Source organism: Pleurodeles waltl, chromosome 4_2, assembly GCF_031143425.1.
Source record: "Pleurodeles waltl isolate 20211129_DDA chromosome 4_2, aPleWal1.hap1.20221129, whole genome shotgun sequence".
Lineage (NCBI taxonomy): Eukaryota > Metazoa > Chordata > Amphibia > Caudata > Salamandridae > Pleurodeles > Pleurodeles waltl.
Window position 1 is genome coordinate 347,929,552 of NC_090443.1, and position 16,713 is coordinate 347,946,264.

General features: G+C 44.1%; 1 protein-coding gene across 3 annotated transcripts in view; it reads left to right on the plus strand.

Moving 5' to 3' along the window:
* The window catches only part of ABCA4 (ATP binding cassette subfamily A member 4), a 1,046,570-nt gene that overhangs the window by 607,814 nt on the left and 422,043 nt on the right, over window positions 1–16,713 (plus strand). For all 3 annotated transcript variants that reach the window (XM_069231419.1, XM_069231421.1, XM_069231420.1), the window contains one exon: window positions 7,853–7,936. In XM_069231419.1, coding sequence (XP_069087520.1) covers window positions 7,853–7,936 — 84 coding nt within the window. The remainder of the gene's footprint in view (window positions 1–7,852; window positions 7,937–16,713) is intronic.

A 16,713-nucleotide genomic window follows, 5' to 3' on the forward strand; every position in this document is an offset into this window, starting at 1 on the left:
CTGACGTACATGAAGCAGCAGTGAAAGCTTTCCTCACATGCACGTCTGAGGTACAGGAAGCAGCAGTTCAGGCTTTCTTCACATGCATATGACTGAGGTACAGGAAGCAGCAGTGCAAGCTTTTCTCACATGCGCGTCTGAAGTACAGGAAGCAGCAGTGCAAGCTTTCTTCACATGCACATATGAGGTACAGGAAGCAGCAGTGCAAGCTTTCTTCACATGCACATATGAGGTACAGAAAGCAGCAGTGCAAGCTGTCCTCACATGCACGTCTGAGGTACAGGAAGCAGCAGTGCAAGCTTTCTTCACATGCACGACTGAGGTACAGGAAGCAGCAGTGTAAGCTTTCCTCACATGCCCGCAGTCGAAGAAGGATGCAACAATCCATCTTTTCCAAGAAGAGGTTCCGAATCGCAAAGGACCTCGCCAGAAGCTCCAAGCAAGTGATATGAAAGTCCAGTTCCTCTCTGGACCAGGGAGCCCCCATGGAAATGTTGCCGCATTGAGCTCCCCAACCCCACCAACTGGCGTCAGATTCCATCACAATCTCTGGAGCTGATCCAAAAATTGACCTGCTGTTACAGGCTGTCATATGTTCTAGCCACCAGTGCATCTCCGTCTTCGCTTCCTCTGACAGGGTAATCGGTTCCGAATAACCAAGACATTTTTGGAGATGGGACATTTTGAGCTTTGCAGAGCCCGATAATGAAGGGGACCTAGGAAAATGGCTTGTATCGATGAGGCTAATAGGCCCACCATGTGGGCTGTCGACCTCAATGATACAGTTGGTTTGTACAACATCAATCTCAGTTCTTTCTTGATGTTCCAAACCTTCTGTGGGGGAAGTATTAACTGATACAGAAGGAAGTTGACCTGGAACACTAAAAATGATATTCGTTGTAATGGAGTCAGAATTGACTTCTGTGAGTTGATAATAATGCCCAGATCCTGGAGAAGAGAAATTGCCCATTCCAGGTGGGTAAGAGTCAAAAGGGGACATTGTGCCATGATAATGATGTCATCTAGGTATATCATCAGATGAACACCTCCAGCCCGAAGGGACTCCGCTATTGGATGCATCACCTACATGAAACCCCACGGGGCTGATGATATGCCAAAGGGGAGGACCTTGTACTCGAAGCAGCACCCCTGCCAAAGAAACTGAAGAAATCGCCGGTGAGGCAGAAAGATATGGATTGTCAAGTCGGTATCTTTCAAATCTATTCAGACCATCCAGTATCTCTCTCGTAAGACTGAAGTGACGATACATGACCATTGAATTCCTTCAGATTCAGAACCAAACAGGATCCAATACCCTTCTTTTCTACCAGAAAAATGCAACTGAAGAAGACTTTTGGGTGGGGGGGAAGGCTCCTCAATGGCGCCTTTGTGAAGAAGATCAATCACCTCTGAGGAGATGAACTCCTGATCTTGTAGGGAAAAATACATTGTGGTAGGGGAAACATGCTGAACTGTTGAGTCGTAAAACTCGAACTTGTAACCGTGTACTGCCTCCAAAACCCAGGAATCTTGAGTCAACCTCCGCCAGTTGTGCAGAGACAACCTGGTTCTGCCCCCCAAGGCTACCTCTAGTATGGAGATGAAGCTCACCTGTAGAACTGGACTCCTGGAATGAAGCTGGAGCACCTCTAGATCTTCTTACTGGAATTGGTTGCCTCCAGCTCGAGAGCGGGAAGAGTTGAAGGTGGATGAAGGGGAGGGGTCATGTTATCCTCCCCTATTTTGCTTATAGAAACCTCTTTGAGGACCTTGGTAGGAATTCCAGCTGAAGGCTCGCCCTCTGAAGCATCCGGCCCTGTGAAAAAGTGATTGGAGGACCTTTTTGATGGAACCCTGGGCCACATCCAGGTTAGCACAGGTTGCAGCGAATTTTGAGAGTTTCTTGAGGAAAGGGGTTCTAAAGTCCCAAGGGGCCCAATTCTGATGTAGCAAGATCAGTGAGCTTTGGGTCCATTTTAATGAAAATAGTGCGACGAAGCTGGCTCGAGATGGCGCAGTTTGTGTTTTCTGAAAAGCAAACAACACTTTGGGCCCAGCCGACTAAGACATCTGGATCAGATTTCTTGATGTGAAAGCCTAACTACAAGATTTTTGTCAATGGGCCAGAGACTTCCAATAACTTTTCTTGGTATCCTCGCCAGGCATGATCAATGCCCTTCTTAGGGTCTTTAGAGAATTTCTTCAAATATGTCACCAGAGTGAGGTCTATCTCTGGAGTCTCTGTAATCTTGCTAGGAAGGTCTGGTCTGGAGCATTCAGATCTCTGATGAGATCTGATTTATTTCCCAAACCCCCGTCTAATGTGGGTTTGTTTGTAGTCTGCTACCTCAGTAGGCGGGGTCCACAAGGTAGACTTGGGATGGATAATGTCTTCTGGGTCAAATGTGAGGACTTTAGGAGGCTGTTGGGCTTCTTGTGAGTGGTGTGTCTGCTTTTTTGAGGTTGGTAGGGTGTGGATCGTCCCAGGGATCTGAATTCTAAGAAGAGGCAGATGAGTCTGTGTCATCCAGAGGGCCTGTATTGGGATGTTGGACAAGGTGCTATAATAATGATCTTTAGCCAGCGACCTCACCAATTTCTCAAAGCCATCTACATGGGGGTGTAGGAAAGTACCATCTTGCCTGGCATGTTACCCCCATATTTCACTGTATATATGTTGTTTTAGTCTATGTGTCACTGGGACCCTGCCAGGCAGGGCCCCAGTGCTCATAAGTATGTGCCCTGCATGTGTTCCCTGTGTGATGCCTAACTGTCTCACTGAGGCTCTGCTAACCAGAACCTCAGTGGTTATGCTCTCTCTGCTTTCCAAATTTGTCACTAACAGGCTAGTGACTAAATTGACCAATTCACATTGGCATACTGGGACCCTTGTATATGGCACAGAGGTACCCAGGGTATGGGGGTTCCAGGAGATCCCTATGGGCTGCAGCATTTATTTTGCCACCCATAGGGAGCTCTGACAATTCTTACACAGGCCTGCCAGTGCAGCCTGCGTGAAATAACATCTGCGTTATTTCACAGCCATTTACCACTGCACTTAAGTAACTTATAAGTCACCTATATGTCTAACCTTCACCTGGTGAAGGTTGGGTGCAAAGTTACTTAGTGTGTGGGCACCCTGGCACTAGCCAAGGTGCCCCTACATCGTTCAGGGCAAATTCCCCAGACTTTGTGAGTACGGGGACACCATTACACGCGTGCACTATACATAGGTCACTACCTATGTGTAGCGTCACAATGGTAACTCCGAACATGGCCATGTAACATGTCTAAGATCATGGAATTGTCACCCCAATACCATTCTGGTATTGGGGGGACAATTCCATGATCCCCCGGGTCTCTAGCACATAACCCAGGTACTGACAAACTGCCGTTCCAGGGTCTCCACTGCAGCTGCTGCTGCTGCCAACCCCTCAGACAGGTTTCTGCCCTCCTGGGGTCCAGGCAGCCCTGGCCCAGGAAGGCAGAACAAAGGATTTCCTCTGAGAGAGGGTGTTACACCCTCTCCCTTTGGAAATAGGTGTGAAGGGCTGGGGAGGAGTATCCTCCCCCAGCCTCTGGAAATGCTTTGATGGGCACTCTGCATAAGCCAGTCAACACCGGTTCAGGGATCCCCCAGCCCTGCTCTGGCGCGAAACTGGACAAAGGAAAGGGGAATGGCCACTCCCCTGACCAATACCTCCCAGGGGAGGTGTCCAGAGCTCCCCCATTGTGTCCCAGACCTTTGCCATCTTGGAAACAGAGGTGTTGTGGGCACACTGGACTGCTCTGAGTGGCCAGTGCCAGCATGTGACGTCAGAGGCTCTTTCTGATAGGCTCTTACCTCTCTTGGTAGCCAATCCTCCTTCCTTGGTAACCAAACCTCCTTTTCTGGCTATTTAGGGTCTCTGCTTTGGAGAATTCTGTAGATAACGAATGCAAGAGCTCATCAGAGTTCCTCTGCATCTTCCCTCTTCCCCTTCTACCAAAGGATCGACCGCTGACTGCTCCAGGACGCCTGCAAAACTGCAACAAAGTAGCAAGACGACTGCCAGCAACATTGTAGCGCCTAATCCTGCCGGCTTTCTCGACTGTTTCCAGGTGGTGCATGCTCTGGGGTAGCCTGCCTTCACCCTGCTCCGAAGAAATCTCCCGTGGGTCGACAGAATCTTCCCCCTGCTAATGCAGGCACCAAAAGACTGCAACACTGGTCCTCTGGGTCCCCTCTCATCCCCACGAGCGTGGTCCCTGGAACACAGCAACTCTGTCCAAGTGACTCTTCAGTCCAAGTTTGGTGGAGGTAAGTCCTTGGCTCCCCACTCTAGACTGCAAAGCTGTGTACTGCGTGATTTGCAGCTGCTCCAGCTCCTGTGCACTCTTCCAGGATTTCCTTTGTGCACAGCCAAGCCTGGGTCCCCAGCACTCCGTCCTGCAGTGCACAACCTTCTGAGTTGTCCTCCGGTGTCATGGGACTCCCTTTTGTGACTTTGCGTGGACTCCAGTTCACTTTTCTTCTAAGTGCCTATTAGGGTACTTCTGTGGGTGCTGCCTGCTTCTGTAAGGGCCCTCTGAGTTGCTGGGCGCCCCCTCTGTCTCCTTCTCCAAAAGGCGACATCCTGGTCCCTCCTGGGCCACAGCAGGACCCAAAAACCTTTACCGTGACCCATGCAGCTAGCAAGGCTTGTTTGCAGTCTTTCTGCGTGGGAACACCTCTGCAAGCTTTATCGCAACGTGGGACATCCGTCTTCCAAAGGAGAAGTCCCTAGTCCTCTTCTTTCTTTCAGAACTCCAAGCTTCCTCCACCCGGTGGCAGCTTCCTTGCATCTTCAGCTGGCATTTCCTGGGCTCCTGCCCACTCTCGACACTGTCGCGACTATTGGACTTGGTCCCCTTGTCTTACAGGTACTCAGGTCCGGAAATCTACTGTTGTTGCATTGCTGGTGTTTGTTCTTCCTGCAGAATCCCCCTATCACGACTTCTGTGCTCTCTGGGGGTAGTAGGTGCACTTTACTCCTACTTTTCAGGGTCTTGGGGTGGGGTATTTTTCTAACCCTCACTGTTTTCTTACAGTCCCAGCGACCCTCTACAAGCTCACATAGGCCTGGGGTCCATTTGTGGTTCGCATTCCACTTTTGGAGTATATGGTTTGTGTTGCCCTATACCTATGTGCTCTTATTGCGACCTATTGTGATTCTACACTGTTTGCATTACTTGTCTTGCTATTACTTACCTAATTTTGGTTTGTGTACATATAACTTGTGTATATAATTTATCTTCTTACTGAGGATACTCACTGAGATACTTTTGGCATATTGTCATAAAAATAAAGTACCTTTAGTTTTAGTAACTCTGTGTATTGTGTTTTCTTGTGATAGTGTGCATATGATATAAGTGGTATAGCAGGAGCTTTACATGTCTCCTAGTTCAGCCTAAGCTGCTTTGCCATAGCTACCTTTTATCAGTCTAAGCTGCTAGAAACACCTCTTCTACACTCATAAGGGATAACTGGACCTGGCACAAGGTGTAAGTACCTCTGGTACCCACTACAAGCCAGGCCAGCCTCCTACAGGGGGTTCCTGTCGACTTTAGTAGCAGGGTTGGCCTGAGAAGCCAAGGGTTCATCTGCACTGCAGGATGCATTGGGAGGGAACTAGCATTGTTGCTCAGCAAACCCATATAAATGCTGTCTTATGGTTTGAATGGCTTTGACCAGAGCCTGAAAAGTGGAGTGGCGCACTCCAGCATCCAGCTCATAGACTAAGTCCTGCTCAAAAGACCCAGTTTCTTCTTCATATTCAGCCATGATTATTGGTAAATGGCCCAGGAATTTAGGATGAGCATAGGCAATGTCAGCAACAAGGAGTAGTGCTCATTCCACAAACCTGGAAATTTCTTACACTTGTGGAGAGACAAGTTTATATAGGACAGACCCCATGGCAGGTTAAAGCAGAACCACTAAGGGTTCTTAAATGCATCAAAATGAATAGGCACGCTAAGGAATGCCTGCCAACCATTTCAGACAAAGCCTAGTAATGAATATTTCAACCCTGGGTAAGAATTTCCTCAGGGCACAGGTGGGAAGAACAAGGCTCAGGAGAGAAGACGAAGCATGCGTCGCTCCGTGTTCAAGTTTAATGAAAAACAAGCCGACAAGCAAACCGGTTACTTGAACATGTGCATGAGCTCCCAAGCATCCAAGACAGAAAGTGGACCGCACAGCAGAACACTATGCTTCCTTTCTCCCCTTACTCCCGCTCCACACGTCAGAAAAAGAGGCCAGGCGATCAGGCGTCTCATTGAGAGGAATAAAGCTCCTGTATACATGGGTCACATAACTGCACAGGTGTTAATTAGGCAACAACAAAAAAGGGGAAGAAACAACAGCACTTGCCAAGGTGGCGCGTAAAGCGCAATCAAAGCACACAAAATGGGTGCTTATAATCAACAACAAAGATATATAACGCAATCAACTACAAAGCATTAACATAATAATAAGCATGGGTCACATTTAACTGAGGCTAAAATGTCTCTTAAAGGTTATATAGGGCTGGGTCTCTATGGGTGGTCGTGTGACATTAACATGTTTATGGAATATATGAGCCCTGATTTATACTTTTTGGTGCAAAACTGCACTAATGCAGTTTTGCACCAAAAAGGTTAGCACCGGCTTGCACCATTTCTGTGCACCAGCCGAGCATCATATTTACGGAATGGTGCAAGCCAATGCAAAGGGTAGGCTAGCGTAAAAAAAATGACGTTAGTTGGGTGGGGCTGGCGGTATGGAAGAAGGGGTTTTTGCACCAAAAAATTACATTAGGCAGGTTAAAGTAAAAAATAAATAAAGGACTCTAACCTGCCTAGAGTCATATATATATATATATATATATATATATATATATATATATATATATATATATATATATTCTTACCTATACTTACCTATACTTACCTGGGGTGGAGTCCCCCATCCTCTGCTGTCCCTCTGGTGTGGGTGGGGGTGTCCCTGTGGCCTGGGGAGGGCACCTGTGGGCTTATTCCATGGTGTTCCACCATGGAAATAGGCCCACATGTCCCCTAATGTCTGCTCTGACCCAGGCATAAAAAAGGGTGCAAAGTAAGCTTTGCATCATTTTTTGACCCATACTCCCTCCTGTGCATGATTTTAGCACGGGGGGATAAATATGGCGCTAAGGTCAGAGAGTAATTTTTTGCACGGGAACACCTACTTTGCATCTCATTGACGCAAAGTAGGTTTCCACGTCCAAAAAATGACTTTAACTCCATAAATTTGGCGCTAGACGGGTCTAGCGCCACAGTATAAATATGGAGTTAGTTTTGCACCGAATTTGCATAAACAAAATTACGTAAATTCACGCAAAACAAGTATAAATATGCCCTATAGTGTTTTGAACTTTCTTTTGGTTGCCTGCTGTGAAAATTAAAGCATAGAAAGAGAAGCATAATCGGAGCCTCTGGTCCTGAGAGAATTTTTGTGAATGTTGCAGCCTTGACCAAATCACAACGGCTGTCCCCATGACATCATGATGAGATACACCATTACACAACCACTGAGCCTGATAATGTCACAGAACAAGCCAAATGAACTTTGAACATTTTGACATCTTGTTGAGATCACGGAAGTGGTACAAAAAACGGTGCTGCATCAAATCTTCAAAATCGCATTGATTAAGGAGAGACATACATCAAGTACCTCAAAAATAAGAGTCTGAACTCATGCTTTCAAAACGTTGGTGCCGTAGTTAAATAACAGAGGGTTCAAGCAGTGATAAAAGGATATACATAAAATCAGTAGCTGTTTTTAGATAATGGCTTAACTGTGTTTGTGTTGCAGGAGAGTACGGCATACCGAAGGCTTGGTATTTCCCTTTATTGGCCGACTACTGGTGCACGTTTGACCCACCATCGCTCGGAGAGGGTGAGTTATGCTGAAGATCTTTTCTTGCTTCTAAATGTACCTTCAAGCCCGCTGATCTGGATAAAAGTGGGGCACATTGTGTACTGACGACTTGGATGGTAAGGGGTTAGAAGCAGTAGCGAAAAGGATTCTGGGAATACCACCAGCCTTCTTTGAACTCCGAGTGACCCCACTTGTACTATTGCAGAGCAAGCTAGTGTTCCATCCCAGAGCCCCCTAACACCAACGCTAATGAGTTGCATAAAATTAATTAGAGTAAACTCAGGAGATCTCTGTTTGATGAAGTTTAGTTAGACTGCCCCACATAGAGCGTTGGTGAACTCAGCACCCCCTATAATTAAAAAGTGATTACAAGACCTGTTGGGAAGGTTTTGGATCTGTAGAAAGTTCTGCTTTGTTTCTTTAAATCAAGATTGCAGTAGTTTAATTACCACTGTGCATGGGACGTAGATAATCCCATACACGCATTTACCTCAAATGCGTTTCTGCGATACTCATTAATTAACCGCTCTGAGTGCCCCAAGCTGTTTCTCAGACCAGCTAACTCTTTCTGGGGGGAGAAAGGGGTTAATCTAGTTTACAAAAATTGTAATGTTTAGGACACTCCAGCCTTACGTATTCTGAAGTCACAGTGGAGGCCTTGGGAGGGATTTCCGTAATGTGCTTTTTACGGGGACAGACGGCCCCAGCATGTTAATTATATGTGATTGTTTGGTTTGGAAGCAGGATTTACATAGGCATTAGCTCCAACTGTGTGATTGTGTATTCAAGAACAAATGTGTAGGACGCAAGGTCACCCTAAAGCAAAAGGTTCAAGGCCTATATATCTGGGTAGTGTTATTTTGAGAACTGCTCTCAACATAAACTTGTTGTGAATTCGATTTAAGGCATTGCTTATCATTAATCCAGGGATACAACTTCTCTTGCATCCAAAGATCGGAGTGGCTGGCTCTATTTTTAATGTTTTATTTGTGTTTTGCAGTGTAAAGTCTGCAATTTGTGTAAACTGTGATGAAGCAATGAACCCTACCAGAGTTCCTCGTTCTTCCTCATACTCACAGAGCCACTGAAATTACTCAGCAGTGGAAGTCCAGTTGACTAAAGTATGCGGCAAGAATAGGCAAATAACGCGGCACCCCTGTGGCAGTATTATTTCGCTGTTTTGTTCATACAAATACATACCTGAAAACAGCATTGCGCAACAAACGGTGGTTCGTTTACTTACGCAGACGGCTTGTCACTGCACAGTGCAATGTGTGTTACCTTTTTTATGGTAACATTCAATCCATTTGAGCTGAAAACAATTTTTTCCCCCAAATCTGCAAATTATGCAGTTGATGGTAGATTATGTGGCAGGCGCAATAAATCCATTATTATGTGCCTCAAAATTCCATAATTATAGCATCCCTGGTCATGCTCATCATCTTTATAGACAAATTGTTTGTTCAAAAGAAGAAGCCAAGGCACAGTGTGGTAACTTTGGCCTCCCCTGGTCACAGGTCTGCATGTGCAAACCTCACTCTCGCCATCAATGCTGTGTTACTGCTCTGGATTTTTTGCACAGCTCTCACATTCTGTGGAGGTGTTGGAATTCCTTGCCTGGTGGTTTACCTAATCCATGAAGTTGTAGGGACCACCTCGCATTAAGGTCTGGGCATCCAAAACACAATCCAAGTAGTCATTTTTTGCAATAAATAGAATGATGATGATCACTGTGCTGTTCATAATATACTGTTCACAAACAAAGATGCTGTGACCTTCCCTCATTCCAAAAAAGGCACAAATGATATCTCTACGATCACTATACATATCATGAGCAAAATCACAGTATGATAGATACAACTTGCCCATGTAGATAATTTCTACAAGACGTTAACCCAGGAACATCAGAGTTCTCACTGTTCAAGAGCAAGTTTCCTCAGTACCTTATAAGGTGATTACCTGATAAACCTTTGGAGCTAATGACAACAGGTCCAAGACTCTATGTTGAGGAAGAGAAAATCTTGGCAGGGCTAAATGGGTTGTTCTGCGCCTCTGCATTTTCTTGGTCACCTGCAGACGAGAGGGCTGCTTTCAAGAGGAGAAGTGGGGGACATGACTCATCAGTGCCGCATGGTCTCATTCTAGTCATGGCCTGCTGCAGTTTGTGGCTGATATTAACATTTTTGCCAGAGTTGATTTTGGTTTCCACTCTGGTTCTTGATCATGATACTGATGTGGATTACACAGGCTTACGATCCAAAAGGAAGTTGTGTTTATAAGCCCAGCAAAAGAAAGGGCACACCAAAGGCGCTCAGGCTCTTTCTCTAGCTCTTTATCTGGGAAGCAAGCAGGAAAGGCACCATGGACTGCATGCACTGTCAGCAGCAGGACAGGCCAGCAAAACTTCAGCATGGTCTCGGGCTTCTTACGAATCCTTAGGAAATGGGCAGTATCCAGGTCCACTCTTAGCAAGCTCTGCAGCAGGATCCACACATCTCTATGTCAATGTAGTTCTTCTTTGTTCTGGAGCAGGGTTCGCCTTATAGTGACTGTGTTTCATAGTTGGAGAATAGCTCACTGTCCATAATAAGAATTGTATCTCTAGTTTCACATGTATACTGTTAAGATGGGACCAAGTTTTCCCACCTCTGGCCAGTTACATGCTTTTCTTGATCCCATCTTACACTGACTTTCTGGCGACTATGTGCCACCATTCAAAATGGTAGCTGCTGTGGCGGGAACTGATATTTCAGCTCCGAAAGCTCTGCGAAAGAAATAGTGGCCATTCTGAACTTGTGTCTGTAAGGAACATTGATCTTCCCTATTGTGTCTTTTGTGCTCACCATTTACAAAGATGATTGTGATCAACTAGTAATGAGTGTGGAGACGATCACCAACACTCTCATTTGTGCATTCTCCTGTGTTCATGATCACTAACATGATCACAGTCACTCGAGTCAAGTCAAGTATATCTTTATTCACTACATTTCTGTAGCAAAGAAGCAAGAAAAGCACAGTGTCGACAAGCACACACAGCAATTCATCCACACGATTATAAAAAGAACAACTACAAAATTAATAAAATAAAATATAGTGAACTCACATTATTGCACATTTTCTTAATTTAACTATTTGCCATATAAAACAGGCCCCTGAACAGCATATGAAAAGACTATGTAGCTGTTGTTAAAACAACAGAATAAATCTGCATTGGCTAAATTTAAAATCTTTAATAAGTGGCAATAAAAACTTTCTTCTAGGCGTCAGGATGAAATTATTTTCCGCTTGTTGCAACCTATGTACGTCTATTATACCTGCCCCGTAGGTAGCGATGGCAACACCTTTACTGAAATAAACCTCCAACAATTCTTTCACAGGTTTAGAGCCCATCATTTTACAGAAACCATTGAAGCTGATAATTTACTTTTCAATAAGAGCTATCTTATTTAACAGTATTGTTTCCACTTCAAATTATTGTAGGTAAGAAAAGGAGGCCACCTCGGAATCCTTAGTGTTGTTGATAAAGTGAGAGTTTTTTTTTTAGATGAACTTGCCTCACAGATCATAGTGAATGTTTTACTCTCATTGGCCCTTAAGGCTAGATCTTGCATAAGATCTATTATATCATCAGTTAATCTTTGTAGTCCTCTCCCAGTTCTGGCCACAAGGACCGCATCATATGTGTATAAAAGAATGGGGAGAATGAGGGTCCCAATATCAGGTATGTCCTTTGCTTTTAATTTTAAAACTTTGTCGACTCTGTTTCTATCACTCAATGATCATAAACATTTATCATTGGATACAAAAATAATAATGCAAGAAGATTCCTGTTACCTGAGGTGTCAGGACTTCATTTGGAAAGGGGCCAATATGCATCACTACTGGGTCAAATGCTGTAGCTATGTAATTCTTGCCACCAACCAAGATCTAAGGCGAGGAGTAAAGTGGATTATCCCCAGGAGGCTATAAGGCGGAGAAACCAATTTGAGTCTGGGAGTCACTTAAATCAGGTGCCCTTCAAACAAACAAAAAACACAAGTTCAGGAGAACTTCTAGAGGGGATGGAACAAATTGTTGAATGGCAAAGCTGAACAGCCAGTCTCACACTAATGGTGGAAGGTAAAAGATTTTTAGTTTTCTGGCATATGTCCTGGATTTCGCTACTGGGGCTCAGGTGTGCCAAGCAAGAGGTATTATTTTGGCTCTTGGTCCATGGTACTGCACATATAGCCTTAAAGTCGAACTTGCTTTGTAGACCTGTTTTATGATATTGCATGCTTCACAGTGCCACCATGCAATTAACCTTGATTGGGGAATGCCCTCCTTGAAAGTGTCACCGAGGGCCTTAACTCTGTATCCAATAGCCACCTGCCTAGGGTATTCCAAAATCTTTTATTTCTTAGTATATCAAGCATTCCCTTGCAGGACGACATAGTCATTGTGGCTACAGAGATTTGATAGAAGGTTCAATTTACCCTGGTTGTCTTTTAGAATCTGGCCAGTAAGTGCAGGAACCCTGTTCATAGAACCTCTCCGCTGACCCACAGTTGTGGGTGGTAACAACGGCCTTAAACCTAGGTGAATGCCTCACATTTGCAGAATCTACAGACAGAGTTGACATTTCTTGACTCAGATGTAAAGAAACTCTTCCAAAATGTGTACTACATGGCTGCATGCAGTCGTTTTACGTGGATGAACGCGTAAAGTACCAAGGAGCTCAAAACTCCATCTTCAGGCAGGGAATACAAATACAGCTTGACTGATGTTAACTGGAAGGCATTGCACATGCGACCTCCCCTGCAATTCTGCAGATGTGACAGGAAATGGAATGGCTCTGAGCGTATTGGAGCACAGCATTTACTGCAGCTGGCTTTACAAAGGAGGAGAAACATGATGTTGTAGATCTCTCCTTTGTTGAGGCAGATGAACAAAAGAATACTTTAGTCAAGTGGTTTTGTGCCCCCTGCAGATCCTTAGTTAGTTGGGCCAATTGGAACTTCCTGGATTTTGTGGTTTCAAATGGAGATGGGCCCACCATCATGAGCTTTGGAGTTTGTGGGAGGCTGCAGTGAGCTGCTAGATCTGAGGCTGCTGTTTGTCTTACAGGTTCCGAAGAAATAGTTTAGGCCAGATGAGTTAAAGGGCAGTGGCTAAAGGTCATAAAACTTTTATGAGGTCAGAGTGAGCAGGTGAGGTGCTAGGTTAGATATGGGTCTTACAGGAAGTCAGCAAGATGGCTATAGATGATGAGAGCACTAGAAGGAAGTATGGACCACTCTTTTGTTAGGACAAGAGCCCCAGATTATTATCAGATCATCAGTCGACAAACGTCATGATCTATTTTACTGCTGCGATGCTACTTCATTTCTTCCAGCTGCCCTACAAAATCTACTGGTTCTTATTACATCTCTTTCTCATGCTTTCCCACAAGATTCATCATCCTCTCAATTTATGTTGCCACCGTAACTCAATCTCCTCTGTTTCAAGAAGCTAACTCCTTTCTCAAGCCACCTTAATGAGGTAATGCCTCCTGCTGATTGCATGCCATAATACTCTTTGTAAAATATAATCTGCCTGAAACATTCTGTTCTGAATGTTATTTTTCAAAAATATTATTCTGTTGGCTGTAGAACTATTAATTTAAATGGGTCCATATTTTGTGAGTGATAGGACATGATATTTGTGTCAGATGATATTTAGTACACTATAGACTGGTACCCAAACCTTTCTGGAAACTTACTCCAGGCACTGTCACTTGTGCTCTACAAATGCTCCTGGCAATCCTATCAATGTTTTGAGGGCTGCCTAGGTTTCTCAACAGTCTTAGTCATGTAATTGCCACCACCAGAACCTCTATGGCCCTTGATTACAACCTCTCTGCCAGTAGGGGTAGCTGTGTATCCTTTAATGGCTGCCTTGGAGCTGACCAGGTGAATCCTGGTCATGTGAGAGGGGAGGGGGATGGGGAAATCATGTGGGACAGCTCCGGCGTAACTCTGCTGGCAGAGTGTGATAGCTGTACCAACTCCAAGCTAGTGCTACCAACCATCTGCAACATATCCTAAAGAGGCTATACGAAGAGAGAGAATTATTAGATGCAGCACTATGTGCCCCACCATACCAAAAGGCCATGTATGTGGAAGTTTCTTGTTTTAGGATGTCTAGAAACAGTGCCAAGTCCAATTCTCTTCCTGTGATGCTCTCCCAATGAACCATAGACAGTAAGGATAGCACAGAGCAAAGATGAAAAGGGGAGCAATACTGATCACAGATGAAGCATCATGCGTGTTGCTGGGATAGGGGCCCATGTCTGTCATTAAAGAGAAGATCATAATCAAACTAGAGTCGTGAAAATATTAGATTTTTTTGTCCATTGCCTGCCACTATGGTTCGGGAAATCTATCCACCAGGGGTATTGCCCAACATGCTGAGAGATGGACCCAGGCAATTTTTACTTCTAAAGAACCCACTCTTGAAAAGAGATCATTGTGGGTCCCCAGAAAATCCAGAAAGATCTTAACACAGTCCAACCACCCAAATCCACTTTTCCTCAGTAGCTTGATCCATAAGCTCACAGAGACCAAGGAAAAATGGTTCCCCATGAGAAGAAGGTCAGGAGGGCTGACGAAGCGGAAGCAGATTGCCAGGAGTGGAAACCAGAAAAATAAGCAGATTACCCTTAGCTATATGCAGAAAAGCAAGAATCTCCATGATAATAAATCACCTTTTAAATCGGATTATCCATGACAGAGTTTCAATATCCTAAAACGTTCTGATGAGAACGTAAATTATCTTTAGGAACAAAAGAGTGGCTTCTCTCTAAGTTCAGATTTGAAGTGTGCATAATCAGACCTCAGGACATGCACTTAAATACTTCTCTAGATTCTATCTTTATGGGTTACGTGTATCGCAATTTCTCTCAGATTGTTGCAGTAAGCAAGAGTCCAGCAAATATACAACATGTCATGGAAATCCTCTGGGCATGGTACTGGGGTCATAGAGTCTAAGGTCTTATCTGATAATCTTTAAGGGGCCTGAAGAAGTTTTCATCATAGCATTGCTCATGCAGTATCACCCAGCAAAAACAATTGTTGACAATGGTTTAATGATGGCCAGGAGGACTTTCTAACATTCACTTGTAAGTATCTTAAGTGAGTAATCCAGTACTCTTTTATTCCATTATTCTAAGTTTTCATGTTGTACCTCCTATACCTTCCGTTGAGGCTACGCTCTTGATACACACCAAGGGGTATATTTACTAAAATGTATCATAACTCAGCAATCAATGGTGTTGCGCTGTGTTGCATGAGGTGGAGAGAGCAGGAAAGTACCATATCTACAAGGATATGGCACCGTCCCGCTCTCTCCCCTGCGCTGGCATACAATCAGGCTGCTGAGAGCCACGTACTCATCTTTGCACCATTGTGTAGCATAGGGTGTGAATTGGAAGGCTATCCTTCCAGTACAAAATACTATGCTCAGTTTAACTTTTTAACGTTTTCTACTTTGTATGTATTCTGTACAGTGCAGCACACATACAAAGCTGGAGAAGATTGGGGAAATAAAAGCATTTCTCCTAAAAAAATGTCAGTGTCAAAACAGCGTTAATTTTCATGCAAAACTGTGCCTACTATTTTAGTAAATAGGTTTTTGCTTCGTAAACCCTGAGAGCTTTGATGGGAACACCCATGTACCACCTACTTGACACTAACTAATACATAGCTGTGCCAAGTGCTGCTTTGTATTACTTTCAGGTGACTTTCTAGCGCAAAACAAGTTTTGAATTGGAATGTAAATTTCAGATAATAATTTTGTACCAATTTTTGCGATGCAAATCAGATGTAAAAGTTTAGTAAATATAACCCCAAGCCTTAGCTTTATAGAATAGGAACAATTATAGAGGTGACTTATAAGACTAAAGCTAAGAAATCTCCAGCAAGGAAGAATCCTGCCCCAGTAATCTGTTCATGTTTTGCTTCCCATCTCATTGTAGCCCCAAATAAGTTGTCTTTGAATATCCCAATTGATACGTGGCATTTCACAGTCCTCAAATAGCTCGGAAATCCTTTTGGATGGAGGAATTGATGGTTAACTTTAGTCTTTGACCCACTTTTTAAGCGCAACTTAAGAGCTTTTAATCACTATATACAAGAATTTTACTAATCTTTATCTATAGCTCCTCCCGCTTGATGTGTAGGGCTTTGTTCCTGCTTTCTCTGATCTGTAACTGATTAGAAGGTAAGAATCAGCAGAAAGGTATAATGGGAAGGCCCAAATTGACGTTTGGCTTCTCGAGGTAAAGGGTATGCAGGAGCTGTACTGTATATAGTTGTAATATTTTCCATTAACTCACGTGCCTTTCTTTCCATATGGGGTACATTTTTCTTTACGCACAGCACACAGAAGCTGCATGCTTTACAAAAACTAAGGAACTCCCTGATCCTATAAATAAATTAAAACTGTTCCATCGTTGGTGAGATGGTTAATAATTCAATTAAGGTTGGCAATGCAGTGCACAAGACACTTAGGGCCAGATTTGTTGCTGTGATGCATAACTTTTCTTGCGCCCACTGAGCCCCCTAATGACACCATGTGTGCGGCGTATTTACAATATGGCGCACTATGGTGCACATTACGACAATAGAGTCAGATTTTATGACGCTATTGTGGAGCTTTGCAGGATTAGCTCCATAAATTGTGGCTCTAATCCTGCAAAGTAAAGGGAGGCCAATTGAAAGTAATAGGCACGTCATGTTAATGCCTGCTCTGAGCATCGGTTAAAAATGACGCTAAAA